Source organism: Nuphar pumila, chromosome 7 (assembly GCF_984573655.1).
Source record: "Nuphar pumila chromosome 7, dmNupPumi1.hap1.1, whole genome shotgun sequence".
Taxonomy (NCBI): Eukaryota; Viridiplantae; Streptophyta; class Magnoliopsida; order Nymphaeales; family Nymphaeaceae; genus Nuphar; species Nuphar pumila.
The window spans coordinates 47,314,344-47,337,408 of NC_143255.1; the positions used below are offsets into that span (position 1 = coordinate 47,314,344).

The following is a 23,065-nucleotide window of genomic DNA, read 5'->3' on the forward strand; positions in this document are numbered from 1 at the left end:
TGGCCGGGAAACCATGGAGGTTCCCAGGATGGTCTAACCCGCTACTTGGATATGCTCACCTTCAAGATATCTGTGTAGGGTTCAGGTTCAGTTTGGATCTGTCGATTAAATAATGGTTCAGGTTCAGTTTGGATTGTGGACATTACTGAATCCTACATAATCGGATATGGCCTGATCGGATTCGATGTGGATGAAATTAAAATGCTATTACAAATTCCATAATTCAATTAACTGATATGTAAATTGGTCGTGGGATTTGGGTTTGTATATAAAACACTACGAATCCATTAATCATTAATTAAGTACTGTCTTTACCGAATCGGAGTAATTGGATTTGGATTTGGATCCCTCTGTTTATGCAATCGTGGTCAAGGAGAAGCAACAAACCAAAATGAAAATTTTCATTTTCAGACCACTTTTTGCTGTTATTTCAAAAAGAGATCAGTACTTTTTTAAAGGACATTTCAGGCCGAACTTTTGACTGAAATTGCCAAATAGAGGCCTGAAGTTAATTTCATGGTTAAGATCCACATCAAGATGTGGTTTTTAACTTTGGTCTGAGAATGCGTGTTTCTTTTATTTTTATAGTTCAAGGGAAAACCCCATCACCGGCTGGCCTCTGGTTAAAACCAATTTTGTCAGTATCGGTTGTACGATTCAGGTGAATCGGCCAATACCGATTCTCAAGTGAAACTTTCTGAATCATCTAAAAAACAATAAAAAAATATTTTGTCATTCAGAACGTGACACATGTTAAAAACATTAAAATAATATAAAAATTAATTTTAAGTAAATTTTTACATTTATTAAAAAACAGGCGATTCAAGTCAGTGTCATATCAGTTTTCTGCCGATACCATACTTATCGGCCGATACTAACAACATTGGTTAAAACCCTTGAGGACCCCCCTGACCACTGAGCAGTACACCCAGCTTCAACCATGAGGCAAGGGACGCCATTGTGGGTTTTGAACTTGTGACATCCTGTGAACTTGGTGACATTCAAAAGTAGCCCCTACCAAATGTTGAATGGAGTAATCACCATCTAGTAAACCAGAGTTTCTTTTTCACAATTTTAATGGTAAGGTGATGCAGTTTTCCTACTTAAGTCAGATTAGTGTTTGTTTCTTACATGTACAACAGTATACACAATTACATACAAAAGCATCTCTACAGGCTCAAGTGCAGTGGAGATGTGCAGCATTGGGCTCAAGCTTGGAAGCTTTTCCTGTGAATCACTTCCTGTGTTAGCCTCCAAAGCGTTATTGCTTCTGACTTGTCTTCTGCTAAATTAGAACATGGCCTCTCATTGCAGTCAGCAAAGTACTTCCCACTAACTCCATTGGTATCTGGGTCTAGAGCTACATAACAGGTTGTTGATGCTCCCTAAATTCAGAATAATCATGGAACTGGTTGATTAGTATGATGTTATTCACACAAATATTAGCTGAAAATAAAGTACTATGTTGGTGATATGCTTAATTATTAGAATAATTGGTGTTCTTTTGCAAAAAATTGTGAACAAAACGTTTATTTTATCATTATTTTAAACATTAACCATCATGGCAATTTAAAAATTTATATCAAGACATGGTCGTTTAAGCATAATGGTTTATTGGCAAAATATTAAGGAAAGGTATATTTTTTAGTTTTTAAACTATTTTTCTTGTATTTTAATTAGTGTATTTGCCATGATTTTCTAGGTAAAAATGTGTTTTTTTTAAGACTTCATGTTAACTGGTTGGATATGGAACGTACCTAAACCCGGGAACCATTACCTTAGATATGGTTTCTAACTTGATATGAACTAGGTATATCTTGGATCATATTCTACATGGATTAGAGTTGGGAGTGCAAACAATTGGATATATCCTATCCGAGTCTGACTTGTTATTTTCAGATACGGATCCTTAGCCTGGAATCCATATTCCTATTGGATGTGGATCATTATGCTAAGTCGGATCTAATTCATATCCAAATCAAAATGACCAGCTATATTTTTCCTTTTTGTTTTCTCTTTTCTTTTCTTTTGTTTTTTAGTTGTCTGACCAATTTCTGGACATCCACACCAGAAAATGACTGGACTAGTCATTTTATGGCCAGTGGCTGTCAGGAAAATGACTGACACTTTTTTATTTTATTTTTCAGCCAGGCATTGGCCAAAAAGTGGCCTGTTGGTGTCTGCCGGCCAGGGTAGTAAAATGAGTCGAATGAACCAAACAAGGCATGTTCGAGCTTAGCACATTTACTAGTGTGGATTGGGGCATCTCATTTACTAATGAACCAAACAAGGCATGTTCCGCACATGTTCGTGTTTATGTTTATGTATAATAACAAGCATTACACATCCCATGTTATTCATACATAAAATATAATATATATATATATATATATAATATATATATTACACTTAATCATTTATGTATATATTTTCATTCATCCTGAGTGCTAGCTGCAGCATGGGCTACACTGCATGACCCAGCACCTCATCAGGTATTGGAGTGGGAGTACCTGATCCACTCCCAATCTAGGCGCATGCCATGAAAGCAAAGAGGCTAACCTGAGAGGTTGTTTTCAGTAGCTTTGACGCTAGTAGATAGGCTGCATCTGCGAAAGGTAATAATATTAGTATTGTACTTTCTGCATATATATATATATATATATATATATATATATATATATATATATATATATATATATATATAGAGAGAGAGAGAGAGAGAGAGAGAGAGAGAGGTCATGCCTGTGATTAATCCATTTTGTTCTCTGATTATACCAGTCTTTACAATTCCTGGGTGAACGGAATTTATGGTTACCCTTGCATTCCTTTCCTGCGGATCAGATGCAACAGTACACATCAACGTATCATGAATTGAGATGAAGTGCAATGTGATTGTAAATCTTAAGTGTGCTGTTGCACCTAATCCCCAACCATTTGCTGGTAAGGCTCCACTGTTGACAGCCTGTACACAAACTGGGAGGAAGGATCAGGTGCAATGTAATTGCACACTTTTTGTGTGCTGCTGCATCTGATCACCCACCGACCGTGATGTAGCAAACAAAAAGTGTGCAATCACGCACTTGACTCTCAATTCTAAAGATGGTGGGTGATCAGGTACAGCAGAACACTAAAAGTATGCAATCACATTGCACCTGATCTTCCCTCTCAAAGTACAGCAGCAGGGCTGCCCCCCCCTGCCCATCATCCTGAACCCGAAGTCTTTGGATCTTTATTTGTCAATCTGGTAATAATCCAAATCCGAGCAAAACAGTTTTTGGATCTTTATTTGTCCACCCATATCGAGTTTTTCAGATTCGGATAATGAACTGGTATGCAATACAGATCTGACCCATTTTCAGCTCTATCTTTGGATTGAGATTGGCCTTTTTACCTTGAGCCGTCTGTCTAATTCTTTGGCGTGCAGTATGTTTGCCAACTTGGACTGAGCATAAGCACGGGTCCCATTGTAGCTGAAAAACCAAAAGAATAGTATGTATAATGAATCTCATGGTTACCCCTATTGAAACACAACCACATGGTGCGCTGCAATGCCTTAGATCTATAAGAAGAGATCGACGGACATGCAGGTCAAATCCGACTAATCGGACTCGGTCCGGATGCAAAAACACTAATACCTAATCTGAAAAAAATACATGTAAACTGACTTAGATGTCCGTTGGACTCGATCATGAAATCCTGAACTGAATCCAAATTCTATTAGTAATTGGTTTCATTTTTCTTAATCAAATCTGACTAATCTGGACTCAGGTTTAATCGGGTCTAATATAAGAAAAACCATAGTCAGACCCTATAAGAACTACATGAACCAGACCCAGAGAATACCTGGTAAAATAGATTTTTTATCAATTTTACATCAAAAATTTGTGGGTCTTAACCAGACTTCGGGTCCGGTATAAAGTTTCACAAACTATATATCCGAATCCATGTATTAATTGAAACTTTGGGTCCAGACCCGGTTCTTAATCTGGACTTCTTATTTGTCACCATATCCGGACCCTATAGGGTATGGTCCGGGTCGGGTCTGGGTAAACCTGATCCGTTGACACCCCTAGGTACGTATGAGGCTTTCATCCCTAGCTATTTGTCGTTCTGAATTTGGTACATCGACGAGACGACAGTGATTGGGAAAAAAGATGAAATTGTGGGAGGCTACATGGCTCTGATTCTCAATATATATATATATATATAGTTGGGTAGTCACTTTTTATATCTACCAAGCTTGAATAAGGTTTTTAGGTTGTTTTTAAAAAATCTGACCCAACAAATGTGTTCTACATGATCGATTTGCTCGGATCATGTTTCTTGAGAAAAAATGTAATTTTTTAAGATGGTGTTGGAATGGGATAATCCACAAGTAGATTCCCACAAAATCAAGTAGATCACATTTGTATGGTCAGATTTTAGAAAAAATGAAAACAATCTTTCCTGGGTGAGACCGGTAGGCACAAAAAAGGGTCAGGCACCTACGCGTGTGTATATATATATATATATATATATATATATATATATATATATATATATATATATATATATATATATATATATATATATATATATATATATATATATATATATATATTAATATCAACTTGAATGAGCTAGAAATCATTTATGTGGGTCGTATTGACCCAATAAGACCTTATGGATGGATTCATCAAGGTTCAAATACTAGGAACCGGCTTTTGGATCACGTATTTTTTATGAAAAAAAAATATGATTTTATGATCCGAGAGGATATCTCACTTTATACTGCCATTGAATTTTTAAGGCTCATAAAATCGTGCCTATGTATCGGAATCAGACGATCTAAGAGTCGATCTCTACTATCTGTAACGTTTAGTTTCATGAAGAAAAAAGAAAAAAAAATAAAAGAGAATGAAAAAGAAAACTCTTTTGTAGGTAATGTAGACATTAGGAAATGTAGAGAGATAGAAGAAGGGTACTTTTGGGGAGAGAGCATGTCATGAAATTTGAATCCTTCTCTTTTTGCCCAACTGTGAATCACTGATGACACGTTAATAATTCGTCCCTCCACCCCTGTTCCCGCTGCTGTCTCTATCATCCTCTCTAACAACATCTCTGTCAACAGAAAATGTCCTGAAAAATAGCAGAAAAGAACGTTCACTATAATTGTCTCCCCCCCAAAAAAGCAAAAAAGTGCAACTCTCGCCACTAGATTCCCACTTGAACGGTGGGACATGAGGTGAATGAGCACGGACTTTGCCAATCAAAGCATGGTCACGAATTTGGGCTATTTTCTGAAAAAACTGCTGATTTTATCATGTGATTTCAAAAACCCATATGGTCCCCAAAAAATGCAATATATATTTTCAATTTTTTTTACCTATTTCGAGAATATCATGTTTTTATTGAGATATTGTCGTCTTACAAAAGTGATATTTTTATATTTTTAGGTCTGGCGTTTTAAATGTTTTCCTATATTTTTTTATACATTTTCTTATAATTTTTAAAATTTATACTGCTATTTTCCAGAGAAAAACAGTTTGCGAGTATACATGAATTATTGGCTCAACGAGACCATGCCTTAACTTGGTCAAACCAGTCAAGAGGAGACCCAGTTGCTTGACCTAGCAACGGCTAGGTGGAGATGGCTAAACTGAGTTGCCTTTGATTTGGGGACTCTCTGCAACACATGAACTTGTCTAGAAAGGCTTGGCTGAAATAAAGTACAAGGAACTCTTTATACTATCCTTTGTTCTCTGGTGTGGAGATTTACCCAAGTAGTTGGTGGCAAAGCTCATTTCAAAATTGTCCTCAGTGAACTGTAGCTTCCCGCAATATTTGCCAGCATTGTTTCTGCAAACAACTCAAGCTTTCATTGTCACTACAAGCAAAAAAACAGACATATGCATGCTTTTGCAGTTGCCCATCTCCATAGGTTTGTATGCATGTTTGTGCCTATCTGTAAGCTTGTATAAAAATTCACGAGTTGTATGCATAAGCTTCTGTATGTCATTCATTTGTGTGATATATCTGGTCAAACTTTTTATTCCACCTCAGCATATGGGAAAGTGTGCATATATATATATATATATATATATATATATATATATATATATATATATATATATATATATATATATATACGAGAGAGAGAGAGGAATCAAATTTACATGAGGATATTAAGAGGAAGTTCAGAAGATAGAAAGGCAGAGCAGAATCTTTTGATTGAAGCAAATGAGCCAAGATCCAGTTCCATAACAATGATCTCTGCATCTGGGTTTTCCTCTTGAATCCTAGCTCTCACATCAACTGCATTCTTTACATTCCTTGCAGGAATTACTATCCTCAATCCTCTCTTTGCTAGAACTCTTGCTGTCTCTGCTCCAATCCCAGAAGTTGCTCCTACAGTAAAGTCATTGAAATCAAGATATATGGATGATCAAAACAAAGGTGATGAAAATTAAGCACCGTACACTCCCAGCAAAGCTCACAGCAAAATCGATAACTAATACTGCTAAACAATGCAAGTATGCCACAATAAATGCTAAGAGTCCAGGCCTGAAATCCTCCAATGACATATTTATATGATGCTATCTTATGGTAGAAGAATCTGAACTCTCAAAAAGGGCATTTGGAGGCAAGCGTGGTGCCTTAGCATAACAGGCTGCTTGCATGGATGTTACATCGTAAATCAAATGCTTTAAACTCAGAATTCAGATAGTAGAGAACATTTTTCACGACTTTTCTTTCTCTGTATTTAGAGAAATTTTCAATTTACAGAATAAAGATCAAGGAAGCTTTTTTATAATATATAGTCACAAGAAAAGGAAAAAATATGCAAGAACTTAATGCAAATTGCAAGGGGAGCATACCACTAATGAAAAAAGCTAATCAAGTAAATCATCTTTAGAGAAAATAATATATCAGTTGGAACCCTTGACAGTCAAAATATTATGAAGGAATATATATCGAGAAGAATGCAAGAGAAGACTATCCACAAAAACCAAGGATTCTTTTGCAAAGAGGAAGAATAAATAAAAACATATGGACCATTAGAATATATAATAGAGAGCATATTTTTATTTTTGAATCATTTAGACTCTGCAAGATCAATTAAAAATTTATTAGAAAACCAACTTACCAAAGCAGATGGTACAGACAGAATCCAACTCTGAACATACATGAAAAAAAAGAAGAAAAAAGGAAAAGCAAAATCTCATAAGAAATATACTGGGTCCTCAAATTCTTTGTGCTACACAAAAATTGAAGGGATGCCAACCAGTGATTATGGCTGTTAGCTGGTTTGGAGTCAGAGAGCATTTCTCAGTGACTTGCTCAGCTGTGGAGTTGGACCCAAACCCACTTGGGCCTGCAACACCTAACAAGTATTTCAGTGTTTCCTTCATGGAATGAAGTGTGAATGTGTGTCTAGACACCAAAACAGTATGAAGTTGGTAGAAGATGCACTAGAAAAGGAAGTCCAAAAATTCACCATATACTGCCACTTTGACACCATTTTATAGCATTATGGCCGGTGTTGGATGGCAATGTGGACCCCACCCCCAAAATATTGACCCAGTATGGACAAGCAAGTGGTGGTTGTAATCCAAACATATTGAGGGGCCATTTGGTCCCCTCCTTAACATGCAGGCATAATTACTTTGTGAAACATTAAGCATGCACCTTTATAGTGGCCCTTGGTCAGAACAACATCAATTATAGGCAAATAAGCACTCAAATACATGAATTGCAGAAAGGAACAAAAGAAAGAAAAGAGAAAAGTGCCACAATCAATTAATTATCTGTCATCCCTGTAAGTGGCAAAAATATACAATCTTTGAGTCTTAATAGCAGGTAGCCGCTTAATAAACTACAAATAAATGTGTGTTTAGTGAATGTTTGTTTCTCCATGTGCCCTCCTACTTACGTGTATCATGACCTCACATATCTTACCCTCGACTCAAACCTCTCTCTCTCTCTCTCTCTCTCTCTCTCTCTCTCTCTATATATATATATATATATATATATATATATAATGTGGTGTATGTGTCCACATTAGGTGTAATGCGATTGCACATTTTAAGTGCGCCGCTGCACCTGACCTGATTACCCACCATTTTGGTGGGTAATCAGGTGCAGCAGCACACTAACAGTAAGCAATCACATTGCACCTGTTCCTGCCTTCATATGTATGGATGCGCACATGAGAGAGAGAGAGTCTGAACGAATTCCATGTTCATATTTTAGAAATCTTAGAGTATCCAATTTGAATAAACATTATCTAAATCCAAATCACGCCTGTATTAGATTGTTCCTCTTCAATAATGCAGTCCATAATCGTATGCACTAGGCACATTATTGAACCTAAAGGATGATTATTGTACGTGGGCACTCCAAATTTTCGTAGTCCATGTACACGTGACGAGCCATCAACACTATCGCTAATAAACACGACTATTATTGCTTCCTTATCATCTCAGATGAATATGATCAATCTGATGAAGATGCTAAGATCTAAGTTTTGTATTCTATAGGATATTGTTTCATTGCTCTCTCTCTCTCTCTCTCTCTCTCTCTCTCTATATATATATATATATATATATATATATATATATATATATATATATATATATATACACACACACACACGTGCATGCACCACTTAGTCAGAATGCAGATACACATGACATTGAACGTGAGGATGTAATTTTATTTTGTACAATATGCGCTTTCAAATCATGTTGGAAAGTAAAGTTTCTTGCTACCCTTTAAAGCTACAACATATTCAAAAAGTAGGTCCGTTTGTGCAGAAAACTTACCTTGCTTTAGTGAACAATATGATTTCACTAACTTGAGTTGCTTATAGATGCACTGTGATATTCATCGATTACTCTGCTTGGTATTTTGAGTCGACCAGCATTACTCGCTTTTCCTTTTCTTTTTTGAAATTAAGTTTTTTATTTTTTCTTTTCTTTTTTTCCAAGTTCTACTTTATCTAGTTAAGAAAAGAATCCAAGATATTCAAAACAACTTTGACAGGATAAATTTACAAGAATGAACATGTTTTCAATCATGTACAAAGGACATGACATTTTGCAATAGGAGACAATATAGCCATTGTTGACAGATCATGATCATACTTAATTTGGATGTATATGTATATATCCAAGTCGTCAGTAAATGTAACTAATGAAAGGTTTTGTTGTTATTTTGATGGACTGCTAATGTAACACTCATAATCTTGTTTGTCCAGTAAAAGAAATGACAAAAGGGAAATCTTTTGATTAAAGCATTATACTACTATGCTCAAATTCGAACGATAAGAGACAAACTTTAAATAATTATGACAGTTAACAATTAGCAAACAAATGTTAAAATGCCAAATAATGTCTACAATTGTCAAATTAGTCATTGGCCAACCCATAGTTACCATAAAGAAAAATGGATAGGGAAAGTGATGCGTGAAGTGGAATTCATTTTGGAAGTGAATATGGAAACTTGTGTGAAGTGAAAACCCCAGCTTTCTCTGTCGAAAAGAAACAAGGAGAGTGAAAAAAAAAGAACATGAAAAATACAAAAAACAAGGGCAAAGCGAGCTAGAAATTAAAGGGATGCGAGAGGCAGATTTTTCAAGTGTTTTTTCTTTTTTTCTTTTTAATCTAACCATATGAATGTATTCTACATGTTTTTATAGGATTGACTCTTTACTCATCCGATTCTAATACATGAGTAGGTTTTTATAAGTTTGAAAATTAAAAAAAAAAAACTAAAATATTTGTAAATTTTAATCATAAAAATCATGTTTTTTTAGCTAAAAAACATCATTCAAGTATCAACTCCTAGCAAATGGACCATGCCAAACACACTTGCAATGTTGGATTTGTGAGATAAGTGTAAAAAATTCCCATATTTGGTAGATTGCATATTCTATTTTCCTTATACACCCGTTCTGATTGTCCAAGTGGCATCAGACCTGGGGAGAAGGTACTGACCCTTTGGTCCTAGGTTCAACTCCTACCAAGTTTGCAGGTGCCTTTAATTAATTGGTGGGTTCCATAATTACTTAGGTGTTGGTGACTTTACGGGGGTTTTTCCTCATGGGGTGCAGGCTCATCAAGCGATGGAACCCATCCCTCAGTGAGGATTCTTCGTCATATATATATATATATATATATATATAGAGAGAGAGAGAGAGAGAGAGAGAGAGAGAGACTTTTGGCCGGTTAGGTTGTGCTTAATGGCCACAGGTTATGCCTAACCTTAGATGAGAGAGAGAGAGAGAGGTGGTGTGACTTTTTGGCCGGTTAGGTTGTGCTTAAGGCCCACAGGTTAGGCCTAACCCTAGATGTCAGTAGAAGGTACAATTTGTCCATTCTGAATAAAGGCATACAAAACCTTTGGAGACCATCCTCAAGACTTATTTTGGACCCAAACTCGTCAACTTCACCTTTTGCAAAAGGTTGCATTCTTTAGGCAAGTCTCAACTTTAAATTTTCAAATAAAAAAGAGGCCAATTTTATATGAACATGGGAAACTAAAGACAAGCCCCTTCAATAGTTCCTACGAGGACTTTGTGCACCATCAAAATTAATTTTAAAATAATCTGTTTCCTGCGTGTGGGCCCATGCACAGTCAGATTCCCACGGTATATAGTTTGGTGTAGTTTCCACGTAGACAAATCAAGATATGGAGATTTGTCAAGAAGGCAGAAGGGGACATACCTCCTGCTGGCCGACAAATTAGCTTACCACAAAATTCATTTTGTTTTATTTATTTTTTCTCTTTCTTTCATTTTCTAGTAAAATGTTAATGGGATGGATTTGGATGAGGGAGGATCAGGTGCAATGTAATTGCACACTTAGTGTGCTGCTGCACCTGATCACCACCCTCCATCATTGTTTGCGCCCCACAGCTCACTGGCTGTATGCCTGTTAGGGGTGGCAAAACATGACACGACCTGCCAACCCGCCTCTTATGCGGGTTTGGGTTGGGCTTAAGCCAACCCGTTTAATAAACGGGTCGACCCGCCTAACCCGTTTATTAAACGGGTCGGGTTCGGGTTGGGGGTATGCCAACCCGGCTGACCCGTTTAATAAACGGGTTAGGCAGGTGGGTCAACCTGCCAACCCGACCACCAACCCGACCCGTCAACCCGCCTGCTACCCGCCAACCCATTTTCCCGACCCAACCCATTTATTAAACTGGTTGGCGGGTCATGTCGGGTTACCCGTTTATTAAATGGGCCGGGTTAGTGTTTGCCACAGCCGACCCATTTAATAAACGGGTTGGGTTCGGGTTGAGGTATGCTGACACGCCAACCTGCCAACCTGACCCGCCAACCCGACCCGATTGCCACCCCTAATGCCTGTATCTGACAGATGGAGGGTGTTCAGGTGCAGCAGCACACTGAAAGTGTTGCACCAGATCTTCCCTCGATTTGGACAGCGTGAAAAAACCGACCCGAATTCTTTTGGACTTGAGAGAAATGGGGATATTCAACGATGATACAAAAAGTCTGAAATTTCAAAAGAAGATTGGGATTACATTTATATGGAAAATTTAGATAACAAGCCTGGTAAACTAGCTGGATCTGGTATGGTTTTTAAGATATGGTGGAATCTTTTCTTCACTTCAGTAATAAATGAAGATCAATTAAAAAGAGATTTTTCTCATGTGGTAGACAAATACTCATTGAAGAGAAAGATCTATTTTCATCTGTAAAGTACCCTAAAAGAAGGGGGTGGGTGGGTTAGGCAAAGCAAAAAGAGCTTTCATGAGATGATAAATGGGAACTATTAGCCCCAATATAGAGTTTGTGAATAAGTAATTGTCTGATAATGAGCAAAGGATATTCATTTTTCTCCTAGATATGATCTACGAATACATAATTAATTTGATACCTTTATGAATGTCAACTAAATATGGTAAGTACTAAATGAATCCCAGTTCAATCATTTGATTTCTTCTAATTCTTTGATAAACTAAATCCTAGATCAATTTCACATATAACCAGTTAAATTAGATATTTTTTATTCATAGATCCAAACTGATCCAAGACCAAATGCACATATAAATAGATTGAATTTGGTTACATGTAGCCCCAAAATGATTTAAATAATTTTATGTCCATATATTGGAGTAGAAATCTTTCCACTGCCAAGCCATTAAGACTTCCCTGTTGTTTATGTAAGAAATGTTTCCACTTTCAACATGTCAAGACTTTCTCTGTCTATTTAGTGCTATGCAATGCTGCTGTTCGCTGCATAACAACAAACTCGGCAAAGAAGGGCCATTTCTTCAAGTGGAGGGCCATGGTGCACACTTTCTTTTTCTCCCTTTTGTTTTCCATCATCAATCTTTCATCTTTATCGAAGATAGCAGGCAGAACCACTTCCATGTTCGGAAATCAGGGCTCGGAAACTCTTGCTTGAAAAAAAAAAACCCAAATTATATCTCGGGGGGGGTGCGAGGGTGTGGGTGTGCATTTCTGTGTACATGATTTTTTCTCGTACTTTCGAGGGAACTGTTTTCTCCAATACAAAGTCATGGTTGCGAGCATTATTTAGTGAATTGGGAGTTTAGTTTGATTTTTTTTACTCAGATAAACAACCCCAGGATCATAGACCTAGTTGCACCATCTCTGCCTGCCAACCTTATGGTCGCTGTTCTGATAGAGAAAAACTCCAAGAGCTTCCCCCTTGTCCCCAGAGAGTCATCCCCAGGGTGATACTCGTGGGATTTGAATAGTTGTTTGATTTTAAAGTATACTCATCAACACATTTAAGTCTAATGCATGTTTCTATGACTAGGTTTTTTTTTCTATAAAGACATAAGTGAAACTAGCTTTTGAACACAATACTGAGATTGGCCGCAAATTAGAAAATTTGATAATTATAGAGAATTGAAAATAACAAAAATTGCGGAAGCAATATAAGATCTAAACAATAGCACAATCAAACCACAAAACAAAATACAAGGATTTACGTGGTTCGGTCAACTTGACCTACATCCACGATGCATAAAGAGAATAATTCACTATAATAAAAGTAGAGAGTACAACGTCTAATAGCTTGCCCAAAGCTAAAGAGAATAATCATCAAAAGAATCACAGGAAGAAAGGGATACAAGATTACCTTCTGAGTCAAAACCCACACCACAACCAACACTTCTCTTTGAGGATCAATGTGTAGTGACGAAGCTGACTCAAAGAATGATCAAGAAACCTCAGCTTGATCTTGCCTTCTTTCCTAGTCTTCTTCTCTCTCCACCCTCTCTTCCTACTCTACTTCTTTTCTCTCTGCACTCTGCACACTGCATTCTGCATGCTACACACTGCCTCTGCTTACAACACTCAGCACACTGCCCCTGCTCTCCCTTTTATAGAAGGCATAGACCCTTCTAGACGCATTTCAGAAATCAAAGGGGTTTGGGTTCTTCAACTTCTTCTGAGTTAATGGGGATCAGTGGGTAGTTATTTCACTTCCCACGACATTAATGGAGGGATAGGGCTGGCACTACAAGAAATCTGTGGATTAACGACCACCTCAATCCGTTGCTAAACATTTTAGCGACGGATAACTTTCATCACAAAATTCTAGTCGCTAATTAGCGATAAAACCTATCTATCGCAAGTTTCGTTGCTAATTTGTGATGAATTAATGAATGACATGATTCGTCGCACGGCCGTCGTTAATATGCAGAAATTTAGTTTGGCAATGAATTTTAGTCTGTCGTTAATTTCATCGCTATTGTAGCGATGGGTTAAAATTCATCGTAAAAATATTAGCCGATTCACTTTTGCGAAGGATAAATATTCATCCCTAATCCATTTCTAAATTAGACATCGATACTAAATAGCGACAGATAATATCCGTCACTAATCCGTCGCAAACAATAAAAAAATTAAAAAAATTTGTTTAAAACATAAATATCAAAAAAATTTCTTGTTATACAATTTATGTTTTTTTTGTATAAAAAATAAAATACACATAAAAAATACATATAAAAAGCAACTAAAACAATTTATCGATCCACTATAATCCTCGCCAAGTTCTAATTATTTACAAGTGAACATTTACAAAGTTTTTCTTTTGAAACAATAAGAAGATAGAACAAATGAATCTAATCATCGCCAAGATTTTGTGCGTCATCTTCTTCATTGTCTCGATATGCCCCTTCAGCTCCTCTACGTTGATTATCTACAACATTCTATAAGAGAAAAGAAAGGTTAATATTGATAAACAAAATATAATGAAATAAATTATATGCAATGCACCTAAGTTAAGACAATCAAAGTAACATGAGTGAATTACACATAATCTAGCTAGCAATAAAGTGAAGGATATTAACAGAATTTAGATGTGCTCTAAGGCTGACATAAAAAATTCATAATGATTCAATCATGTAAATATGTGTTCTAATCATGCATATACTAGATTGAAATCTAACGACATGAAATAAATCACATGAAACTTTCATACCTGAGAGGTACCTGCAGACGAAGTTCTCCAGTCCTGAAAAAAGCTGCACAACTCATTACAGACAACGTCGAAAATTGTTTCATGTAAATAGTCACACATTGTGTCTTTAACAAGTTGGCGAACACCATCCTAAGAATTAGGTGGGTCATTCAGATGCTTGGAGTTGATGCTGAGGGGAGAAGTCTAAGAACCGTGACTGGAGGAGGCAACGACTGACGAAGTATTCATATTACTTCTAAACTCGAACACAAGACCCTTTTTGGGTTTACCTGTTGCAGTCACCCATGCTGCAGTATCAAAAGGCAGATGCTCAGTAGAGTCATCGCCATATCGCTCTACCATATGTTGCTCGTATGACTCCCATAAAGTAATGATTACAATGTAGATTAATAATCAAGAATTACAATATTTATGATAACTTGTATATTATAATATTTATTAATACAATAAATATATACCGTTGTCGTTCTCACCTTGTCTAATACAAACTCTCTTGTGGTCTTACGTTTATGTGTTTCAACAAACACATCCTTGTATGGCACAATGCCTCCTTTTTCTGCTTCTTGTGAAGTTAAATGAGAAAAACATCATTTAACATGTATGCAACAATACTTATAAAATTGATAATATTTATTGATGAGTTACCATTTTCTTTAGGCGGCTACCAAAAGTTCTAGATCCATCTGCGTTGAGATGGGCATTAGGCATCTTCGCTCGATTTTGTGCAGCCTTCGCTGAGCGGTTTCAAAATTCATGCTCCGCCAACTTGTCGCATATTGCATCCCAAACATCTGACCTGATAGTAGGAGGGTCATGGCTTTTCCACAACAGTGGATCATCTATCCCGTCAGATGTTTTTCTTGCTGCAGTCTTCATGTTGTGCAACATTCTGCAAATCGACTCACAGTCATCTTCTGTCATACCTTTCTCGCGTCATGTTCCTCCATCGTAGTCGCGAAGCGATTCGAAGCCTACAAATAATTTCAGAAAGTTAGTAGACATGACTATAACAAAAAATTAAATATGAAACACATTAACTATGAGAAACGATTATATACCATGAATGAGGACCACAATCTCTCCAACACCTCCTTCAAGTACTATTTTCATTGAGCAATCGGTTCTGACAAATGTTGAACTAGTGAATGTCTAATCTCTCGTGTTACCTCTTGTGGCTAAAACATCGCGCTGCACATGAATTGGTACACATTAACTATCAATATATAATATTTATAAGATAAGTATAGGATAAGTAAAAATGATAATACTTACAATCGATTATCGATATATACTATTTGAATGACTCATCGTGTGTTAGACTGAGAAGTCCCTACATCTAGTGTTGTCTCATGACTAATATAAACAACTGGTGTAGGTGGGTCATGTACAGGCAAAGCATCATCTATAAAAAAACTGAGTTAGAAATTCACATAATGCACATTTAAACTAATCAAGTATATAATTAGTTAAATGATATACCTATCAAAGCTCCATGAACCATATTCTAATAAATAAAAAAAGTCCTGCAATACATTCAAACATTGTAATACCTTCAAATCATTGTAATACATTTCAATATATTCAAATCATTCACATCAAATATTGCAATACATTAAAACATAAGATATAACATCACTTGCTAATCATGGATAACTTATCCTTAACTTGCAATACAATTTGATCAGTTACACAACTCTATATCATCATGGATACATAATCAAATAAAAAATAACTTCATGCAAGATATTCAAACATTACAGTACATTCAAATCATTCAATTCATTGCAATACATTTTAATACATTCAAATCATAACTCTATACCTATCGAAGATACATAATCAAATCGAAAATAACTTTATGCAATACATTCAAACATTGCAATACATTCAAATCATTCAAATTATCGTAATACATTTTAATGCATTTAAATCATTCACATCAAATATTGTAATACATTAAAACATAAGATATGACATCACTTAGTAATCACAGATAACTTATCTTTAACTTACAATACAATTTGATCAGTTACCCACCTCTATATCATCATGGATACATAATCAAATTAAAAATAACTTCATGCAAGACATTCAAATATTGTAATACATTCAAATCATTCAAGTCATTGCAATACATTTAAATCATAACTCTATACCTATCGAAGATAGATAATCAAATCGAAATTAACTTCATGCAATACATTCAAACATTGTAATACATTCAAATCATTCAAGTCATTGCAATACATTTCAATACATTCAAATCATAACTCTATACCTATTAAAAATATATAATCAAATCAAAATTAACTCCATGCAATACATTCAAACATTGCAATACATTCAAGTCATTTCAATACATTCAAATCATTCACATCAAATAGTGGTATGTATTACAAGATGTATTTCACTAGCTCGAGAATTCTTCTTCATCACTTGTTTGACTTTCATATTCTTCTTCTTCCTCCTCCTTCTCTTCGTCATCTTCTTCTTCATTGTGTGCCCATCCACTTGGTATATCATTTGGATCACATTCTTTCATGCATGTGCCATCAACTAATGAAGATATGACATGCATATCATGCATGACATCGTGACCATAAGAGAAGTCATACATATCATCTGATTAATAGTAATCACTCTCTTCAGTTAACTTGTCTTTGTGTAACTGATCATACTTGGGGTATAGTTTAGACTTCACCTTGCAAACTGCCCATCATTTATTTCTATCTGACTTTCTTGTACTCGGATATGAAGTATAGTAAACTTGTTGAGCTTGCGAGACTAATATGAATGGTTCATATGTTACAAACCTTGATTTATGATTCACCTCTACAATGACTGAGGCTTTGTCGACTCTTGTTGTTGTGAGATCAAACCAATGACACTTGAATAAAGTTACCCTATTATTTATGCCTAAGTAAGTCACCTTCATTATTTCTTCTATAACATTGTAGTAGTTATGTTTATTTTTATCGTAGTTGTTATCCTTGACGCACATGCCACTATTCATCATTGACTTATTTACACTGTAGTCTTTTATATGGAATCGATAATCATTTACGATATACCCTTTGTAATATTGCACAACTTTGGTCAGACCATTTTATAAATCGCAAATTCCTTGATCTTTAACATCACCATGGCAGACCTACAAGCATAAACAATGATTGTGATTACGACCAATTAAGTAACTTATTGTTGTTTACACGAAAAGAATGTATGTCATCGTCTTTACCAACTCTTTCAACCATATCACAAACTTATTTTCATGTTCTTTCTGTACTTCTGCATCAGTGAGATGTGAAAGTTCTCTTCGCAACTCCAGAACAAATCGTCTACACTTAACAAATACTTATATTAATGAACCATATACGCACGTATAGAACTTAGTGTTACATATTAAGTATACTTACTTTGCACTTAACAAATACTTATACGCACGACCTGTGGGATCCACTGTACTGACACTTGCCATTGCAAATTCAATAAAACTGTCAATACCATCCATATATTCAAGTGATACCTCATTGTCAACTATCCTATGATACATCCATTTATGGTTTGTAGTCATTTTATCGTATGATGTTACAGATATTATTCTAATTAGTTAAAAGAGAATCATTAGAATGCTATGATGAAGAAAATATCAAACTTATCATGCATTTGTGGTAGATATAATGATTTGATATATCACACACACACACACACACACACATATATATATATATAATCATACAATCACATGAACTATGATGCATGCATTGATAACTTAATATTTTCCTGTGCAAAACCATTCATTTGAAGCATGTTTGAAGCATTAATGAGCTATCATTCATTTTCATGTGCAAACTCATTCATAATATGATACATTCATTTGAAGCATGTTTTCATGATACAATTTCACATGGAAGTTATAATCAAATTAAAAGTAACTTCATGCAAGCATTGATACAATCACATCAAACATTGAAATATATTCAAATCATTTATATCAAAATAATGTCAAAAATGTACCTGCAACAAACACACTCTAATATCCCGCTAACAACTAACATGACTAGCATGAAATTTGAACTCCAAAAATAAGAACACTTCTATTTTCATACATTAAAATCATGCTCAGCATGATCTTCAAACTCCATCAAAGCATTTCTAGATATCCATAATTGAGTGTGTGAACAAAAAAGTGTTGCATCCATGAAATTAAATAACCTGTGATGCACATACATCACTTACTCACCATAAGTATTTACCCAATTTGCATTGCTTTTTCCTTTGCATTTCTTTTATTTCTTTTTGCATTGTATTTTTAACTGCATGTGATGCTTAGTACTAAGCATCACACAATTAGCTCAGCTACGTACCTGCAAAACACAAATATACAAAACAATACAATATAATACAAAATAATTTACTGGCGAGCGGAAGATCGTAAGACAGGGAGGGGGCTCAACTCCTCTCTAACAAAAAAAGAACATGGAGGGGGCCAAGCCCCTTCCTCGCATCCCATAAGACAAGGAGACTGGGAGGGGGCTCGACTCCTTCCTAGCAAAAAAAGAATAGGGAGGAGGTCGAGCCCCTTCCTCGCATCCCATAAGACAGGAAGATAAAGGGGGAGATCAACCCCTCCTTGGCGAAAAAAGAACAGGGAGGGGGCTGATCCCCTCCCTCAAGACAGGGAGATAGGGAGAGGGCTCGGCCCCTCTCTGGCAAAAAAAGTACAGGGAGGGGGCCAAGCCCCTTCCTCGCATCCCGTAAGACAAGGAGACTGGGAGGGGGCTCGACTTCTTCCTAGCAAAAAAAGAATAGGGAGGAGGTCGAACCCCTTCCTCGCATCCCATAAGACAGGAAGATAAAGGAGGAGATCAACCCCTCCTTGGCGAAAAAAGAACAGGGAGGGGGTTGATCCCCTCCCTCGCATCTCCTAAGACAGGGAGATAGGGAGAGGGCTCGGCCCCTCCCTGGCAAAAAAAGTACAGGGAGGGGGCTCGGCCCCTCTCTGGCGAAAAAAGAACAAAGAGTGGGCCAAGCCCCTCCCTCGTATCCTGTAAGACAGGGTGGGGGCTCGGCCCCTCCTTCGCATCCTGTAAGACAGGGAGATAAGGAGGGGGCGCTGCCCCTCTCTGGTGAAAAAAAAATAGGGAGGGGGTCGAGCCCCTCCCTCGTATCCCGTAAGATGGAGAGACAGGGAGGAGGCTCGGCTCCTCCCTGGTGAAAAAGGAAACAGAGGGAAAGAGGCTCGTCGACCGGCGAAAAAGGAAAAAGAGAGGGGAGTTAGAGGTTACCTGAAATCTCTCGATGTTGGTGTCGGCAGACGAGAGAGACCGGAGTCGGGAGAGGGAGACGAGGTGAGGTCAGAAGGGGGTTGTCGAGCGGGGCTTGTTGGTAGAAGGGACAACAAGAGGTGGGGTGAGGTCGGAAGGGACGACGAGCTACGGGGCTCGATGGCGAAAGGGATGACAGGAGGTGGGGTGAGGTCGGAAGGGATGATGGGTGACGAGGCTCGCTGGCAGAAGGGACGACAGGCGGCGGGGTGAGGTCGGAAGGGACGACGGACGGTGGGGTGTGGTCGGAAGGGACGACGAGTGGTGGGGTGTGGTCAGAAGGGACGACGAGCGGTGGGGTGTGGTCAGAAGGGACGACGGACGTCGGGGCTCGCTGGCGGAAGGGACGACGAGCGGCGCGGTGAGGTCAGGAGGGACGACGGGCTGCGGGCGACCGATGATGGATGATGGGCGGCGGGCGACTGGCGGGGGATGAAACTGAAAGAAAAGAAAAGAAAAGAAATGGGCTGACATTAGGGATTTACGGGGAAACTTAGTGACGGAGTAGCGACAGAAAAATTTCGTCGTGAATCCGTCGTCAAGTAGCGACATAAAATTTCTACCACTGATCCATCGCTAAGTTGCGATGGAGTTTAAGACAAAATATTTCTGTAGTGAATCCATCGCCAATTAGCAACGAATTAGCAACGACATATTTTTCGCCGCTACTTCCGCAAAAAAACCGAGGTTAGCGACAAATAGTTTTCTCTCGCTAATCCATCGTAAATTTGCGACAGAAAAAATCTATCGTTGATTTTCGTCGCTAATTAGAGATTTTCTTGTAGTGTGGACCCAACAATAATAAGTTATTTCTTGGCAGTTTGTCTTTTTGTTACCTGAAAAATTAAACACCTTAGTCGACCACTTATCTATGAAAAAACTGTCATCGTATAAGTTGTATGAAATATCAGGTGCCGTGTAAGTTATCGCCTGAAAAAAAATCGAGCACCATGATTTCGACCAAGGCACCTGATTTTTCAGGTGACAAACGAGCAAAACTGTCGAGAAAAAAAGTGAGTTTCTACATGTTATATTTTTGGTGTGAAAAGTTAGTGCCATCTACCTCATTCGTTTTTTCTTTTTTTGAGCGACAAGAAGAAACCATTGTTACGGTTGGGACACCCATTACAAGTCAAAAGGTCACTTTGATCGTGGTCATATTTTTGGTGTTTGCAGTGTAAAATTCCATGTACCCTCCTCCAGCCGACTGGACCATTGGCTATTAATAATTATAGAAATCACTTCCTAATGGTCATTTCCACAAAACATTCAGTTGAGAGAGAGAGAGAGAGAGAGTATAACACAGTCAGCTTCTAATTGGTATGGATCCTCATCCAATCTGATCGGAGCCTACACACCATCCTGTCTAATCACAAGAAGAACTGCATTTTTTTTTATGGGATTTTAAATCACCAATCATCAGGGTAAAGTCAGTAGGTAGGCATAAGGGTGCTTATTATTTATGAAGTCAAAGTCACAGGTCTGTGTCCTATATATCCTATTGCCCCCCTTACAGCTTAGCCTACATGGCCGATTGGTCTTCCTTATAGTGAAAAAGTTCACTCACAGGCATCGGTACAAGGGATAGTTAAAAGTCACGTAAGAAAGCCTGTACTTTTTTTTTCTCTTCTCCACACAAACAAATCAAAACAAGAGAAGGGTCCTTGCCAATTCCCAACGCAGAAACTTTCCAGATTCTTCGCTCCTAGGCTTGCCCAAGGTATCATCATAGCCAACCTTTCTTTGAAACCATTTCTCACCCCCACACTAGACCAACATGCTTTAAAAACCAATCTAAACTTAAATTGTGTGAGCTCTATGACCATCATTAAATTATCCTCAAACTTCAATTGCATGGTAAGGCTTCAAGTCTTATCCAACATGGATATCATAGACTCAGGGAGGCAAAGCGATTGATTCATGCAGACACGAACCGTGAACTCGATACAAATCGGTTCCATTCACCCCCCCTACGCCATCCCTATCTTCATTACCCCTGATTGGGATTTCATTGATACAATGGATTCCATAGATGTGATCTATGGAATTCATTTAGTGAAGAGCAATACTTAAATCACCAAAATGCGACTTGTGTGCAAGAACTTTTGGCGAAATCATATTTTTTCAGAGAAAAATTTACCATCCAAGGGTTGATTCTTATTAAATTATCTAGATGGAATTCATTTATAAGGTCAGATTTGATCAAAACAACTTGCATCATAAGATTTAAGAGGGGTATATATGAAGATGGGGAATGATATAGGGGGTGAGTGGGACCAGGAAAGATTTAAGAGGAGTTTAAAAAGTTTTTGGATAATAGGACACGAGGATGCAGATTTTTTATTTTATAATTGTTTAAAATATTTTCTGATAAAAGTATTTTTATTAATTCATAAAATACGGTTAATACCTGTCATGGGGTGTGTCAATGTGGTGTCCCCATATCGTATATTGTCCCTAGACATAGTGCTCAAAATGCATGTCTTTGTGATTGATTCAAAGAAATATTGAGATATCCAGTAAAAGAAATAGTTAGCCAAATAGAGCAATTTCAACAAACACATTGGAGGAAATGCAGGGGCAGGCACCACGAAGGTGGTATCCCATCTGGTAAGCGGGGTCCTGTGTCAAGCTGAAGGCCCAAGATCGAATCCCTCTGCCACATTTTTCGGTTGTTGTTCCTTGCAGCTCGCCTTTCAAAAAAAATGCAGGGGTAGGCAACTTTCTGACGTGTTTAAGGTGTAAATTTTTTGCATAAATAGACACTTGTCCAAATTTCTTAACCAACTCATAATCGACTTTTATTGATGATGATAGATGCAGCAACTTGGCTTGATATATTGGGAGGTTTTCTGTTCCCAATGTATATGAATAATTTAATCAATTTCAAACACTTTTGGCTAGTATTTGGCCAAGTTGATTATCAAGATAAAACTTTTTACCAGCTTTCGTTGTCTTGTGCTTTTAATTGAATTGCGTCCTAACTTGCATGATGTCTAATAGATTACTTGAATGGACCATTTTAGGCCACGATGGGCCTCCCCACTGTGTGTGTGTGTGTGTGAGAGAGAGAGAGAGAGAGAGAGAGAGAGAGAGAGAGAGAGAGAGTACATAGGGTCTTATGCATAGAGCTACTGTATTTGCAGGAGATATTTTGTGAAATAAAGCTTGGTTACCGTCTCTTTGTCCTTTTTACTTTCACTAACTAGTTTGGCAAACCTAGGCTAGAGTCTACCAACTTCGTAGGCAGATTTCATGATTTTTAGAAGAAGA

General features: G+C 37.3%; 1 protein-coding gene across 1 annotated transcript; it reads right to left on the reverse strand.

The window, feature by feature from the left end:
• Nucleotides 1–1,208: 1,208 nt before the first annotated feature.
• Nucleotides 1,209–7,391, reverse strand: LOC149832167 (NAD(P)-binding Rossmann-fold superfamily protein). The gene is made up of 8 exons (XM_090013176.1): nucleotides 7,265–7,391; nucleotides 6,156–6,387; nucleotides 5,759–5,838; nucleotides 4,965–5,118; nucleotides 3,392–3,470; nucleotides 2,743–2,830; nucleotides 2,560–2,606; nucleotides 1,209–1,385 (listed from the first exon to the last, which is right to left on the reverse strand). Exons 1-8 carry the CDS (start codon nucleotides 7,389–7,391, stop codon nucleotides 1,209–1,211), a joined length of 984 nt encoding a protein of 327 aa, XP_089869302.1.
• Between the last annotated feature and the right edge of the window lie 15,674 nt (nucleotides 7,392–23,065).

Excerpts from the sequence above, each read along its gene's own strand:
- LOC149832167 (XM_090013176.1), bottom strand. The coding sequence starts at position 7,391 with ATGAAGGAAACACTGAAATACTTGTTAGGTGTTGCAGGCCCAAGTGGG. Across the intron at positions 2,831-3,391 it reads AATTAGACAGACGGCTCAAG|GAAAGGAATGCAAGGGTAAC; the intron begins GTAAAAAGGCCA and ends TCTGATCCGCAG. Across the intron at positions 1,386-2,559 it reads TACTGAAAACAACCTCTCAG|GGAGCATCAACAACCTGTTA; the intron begins GTTAGCCTCTTT and ends TTCTGAATTTAG.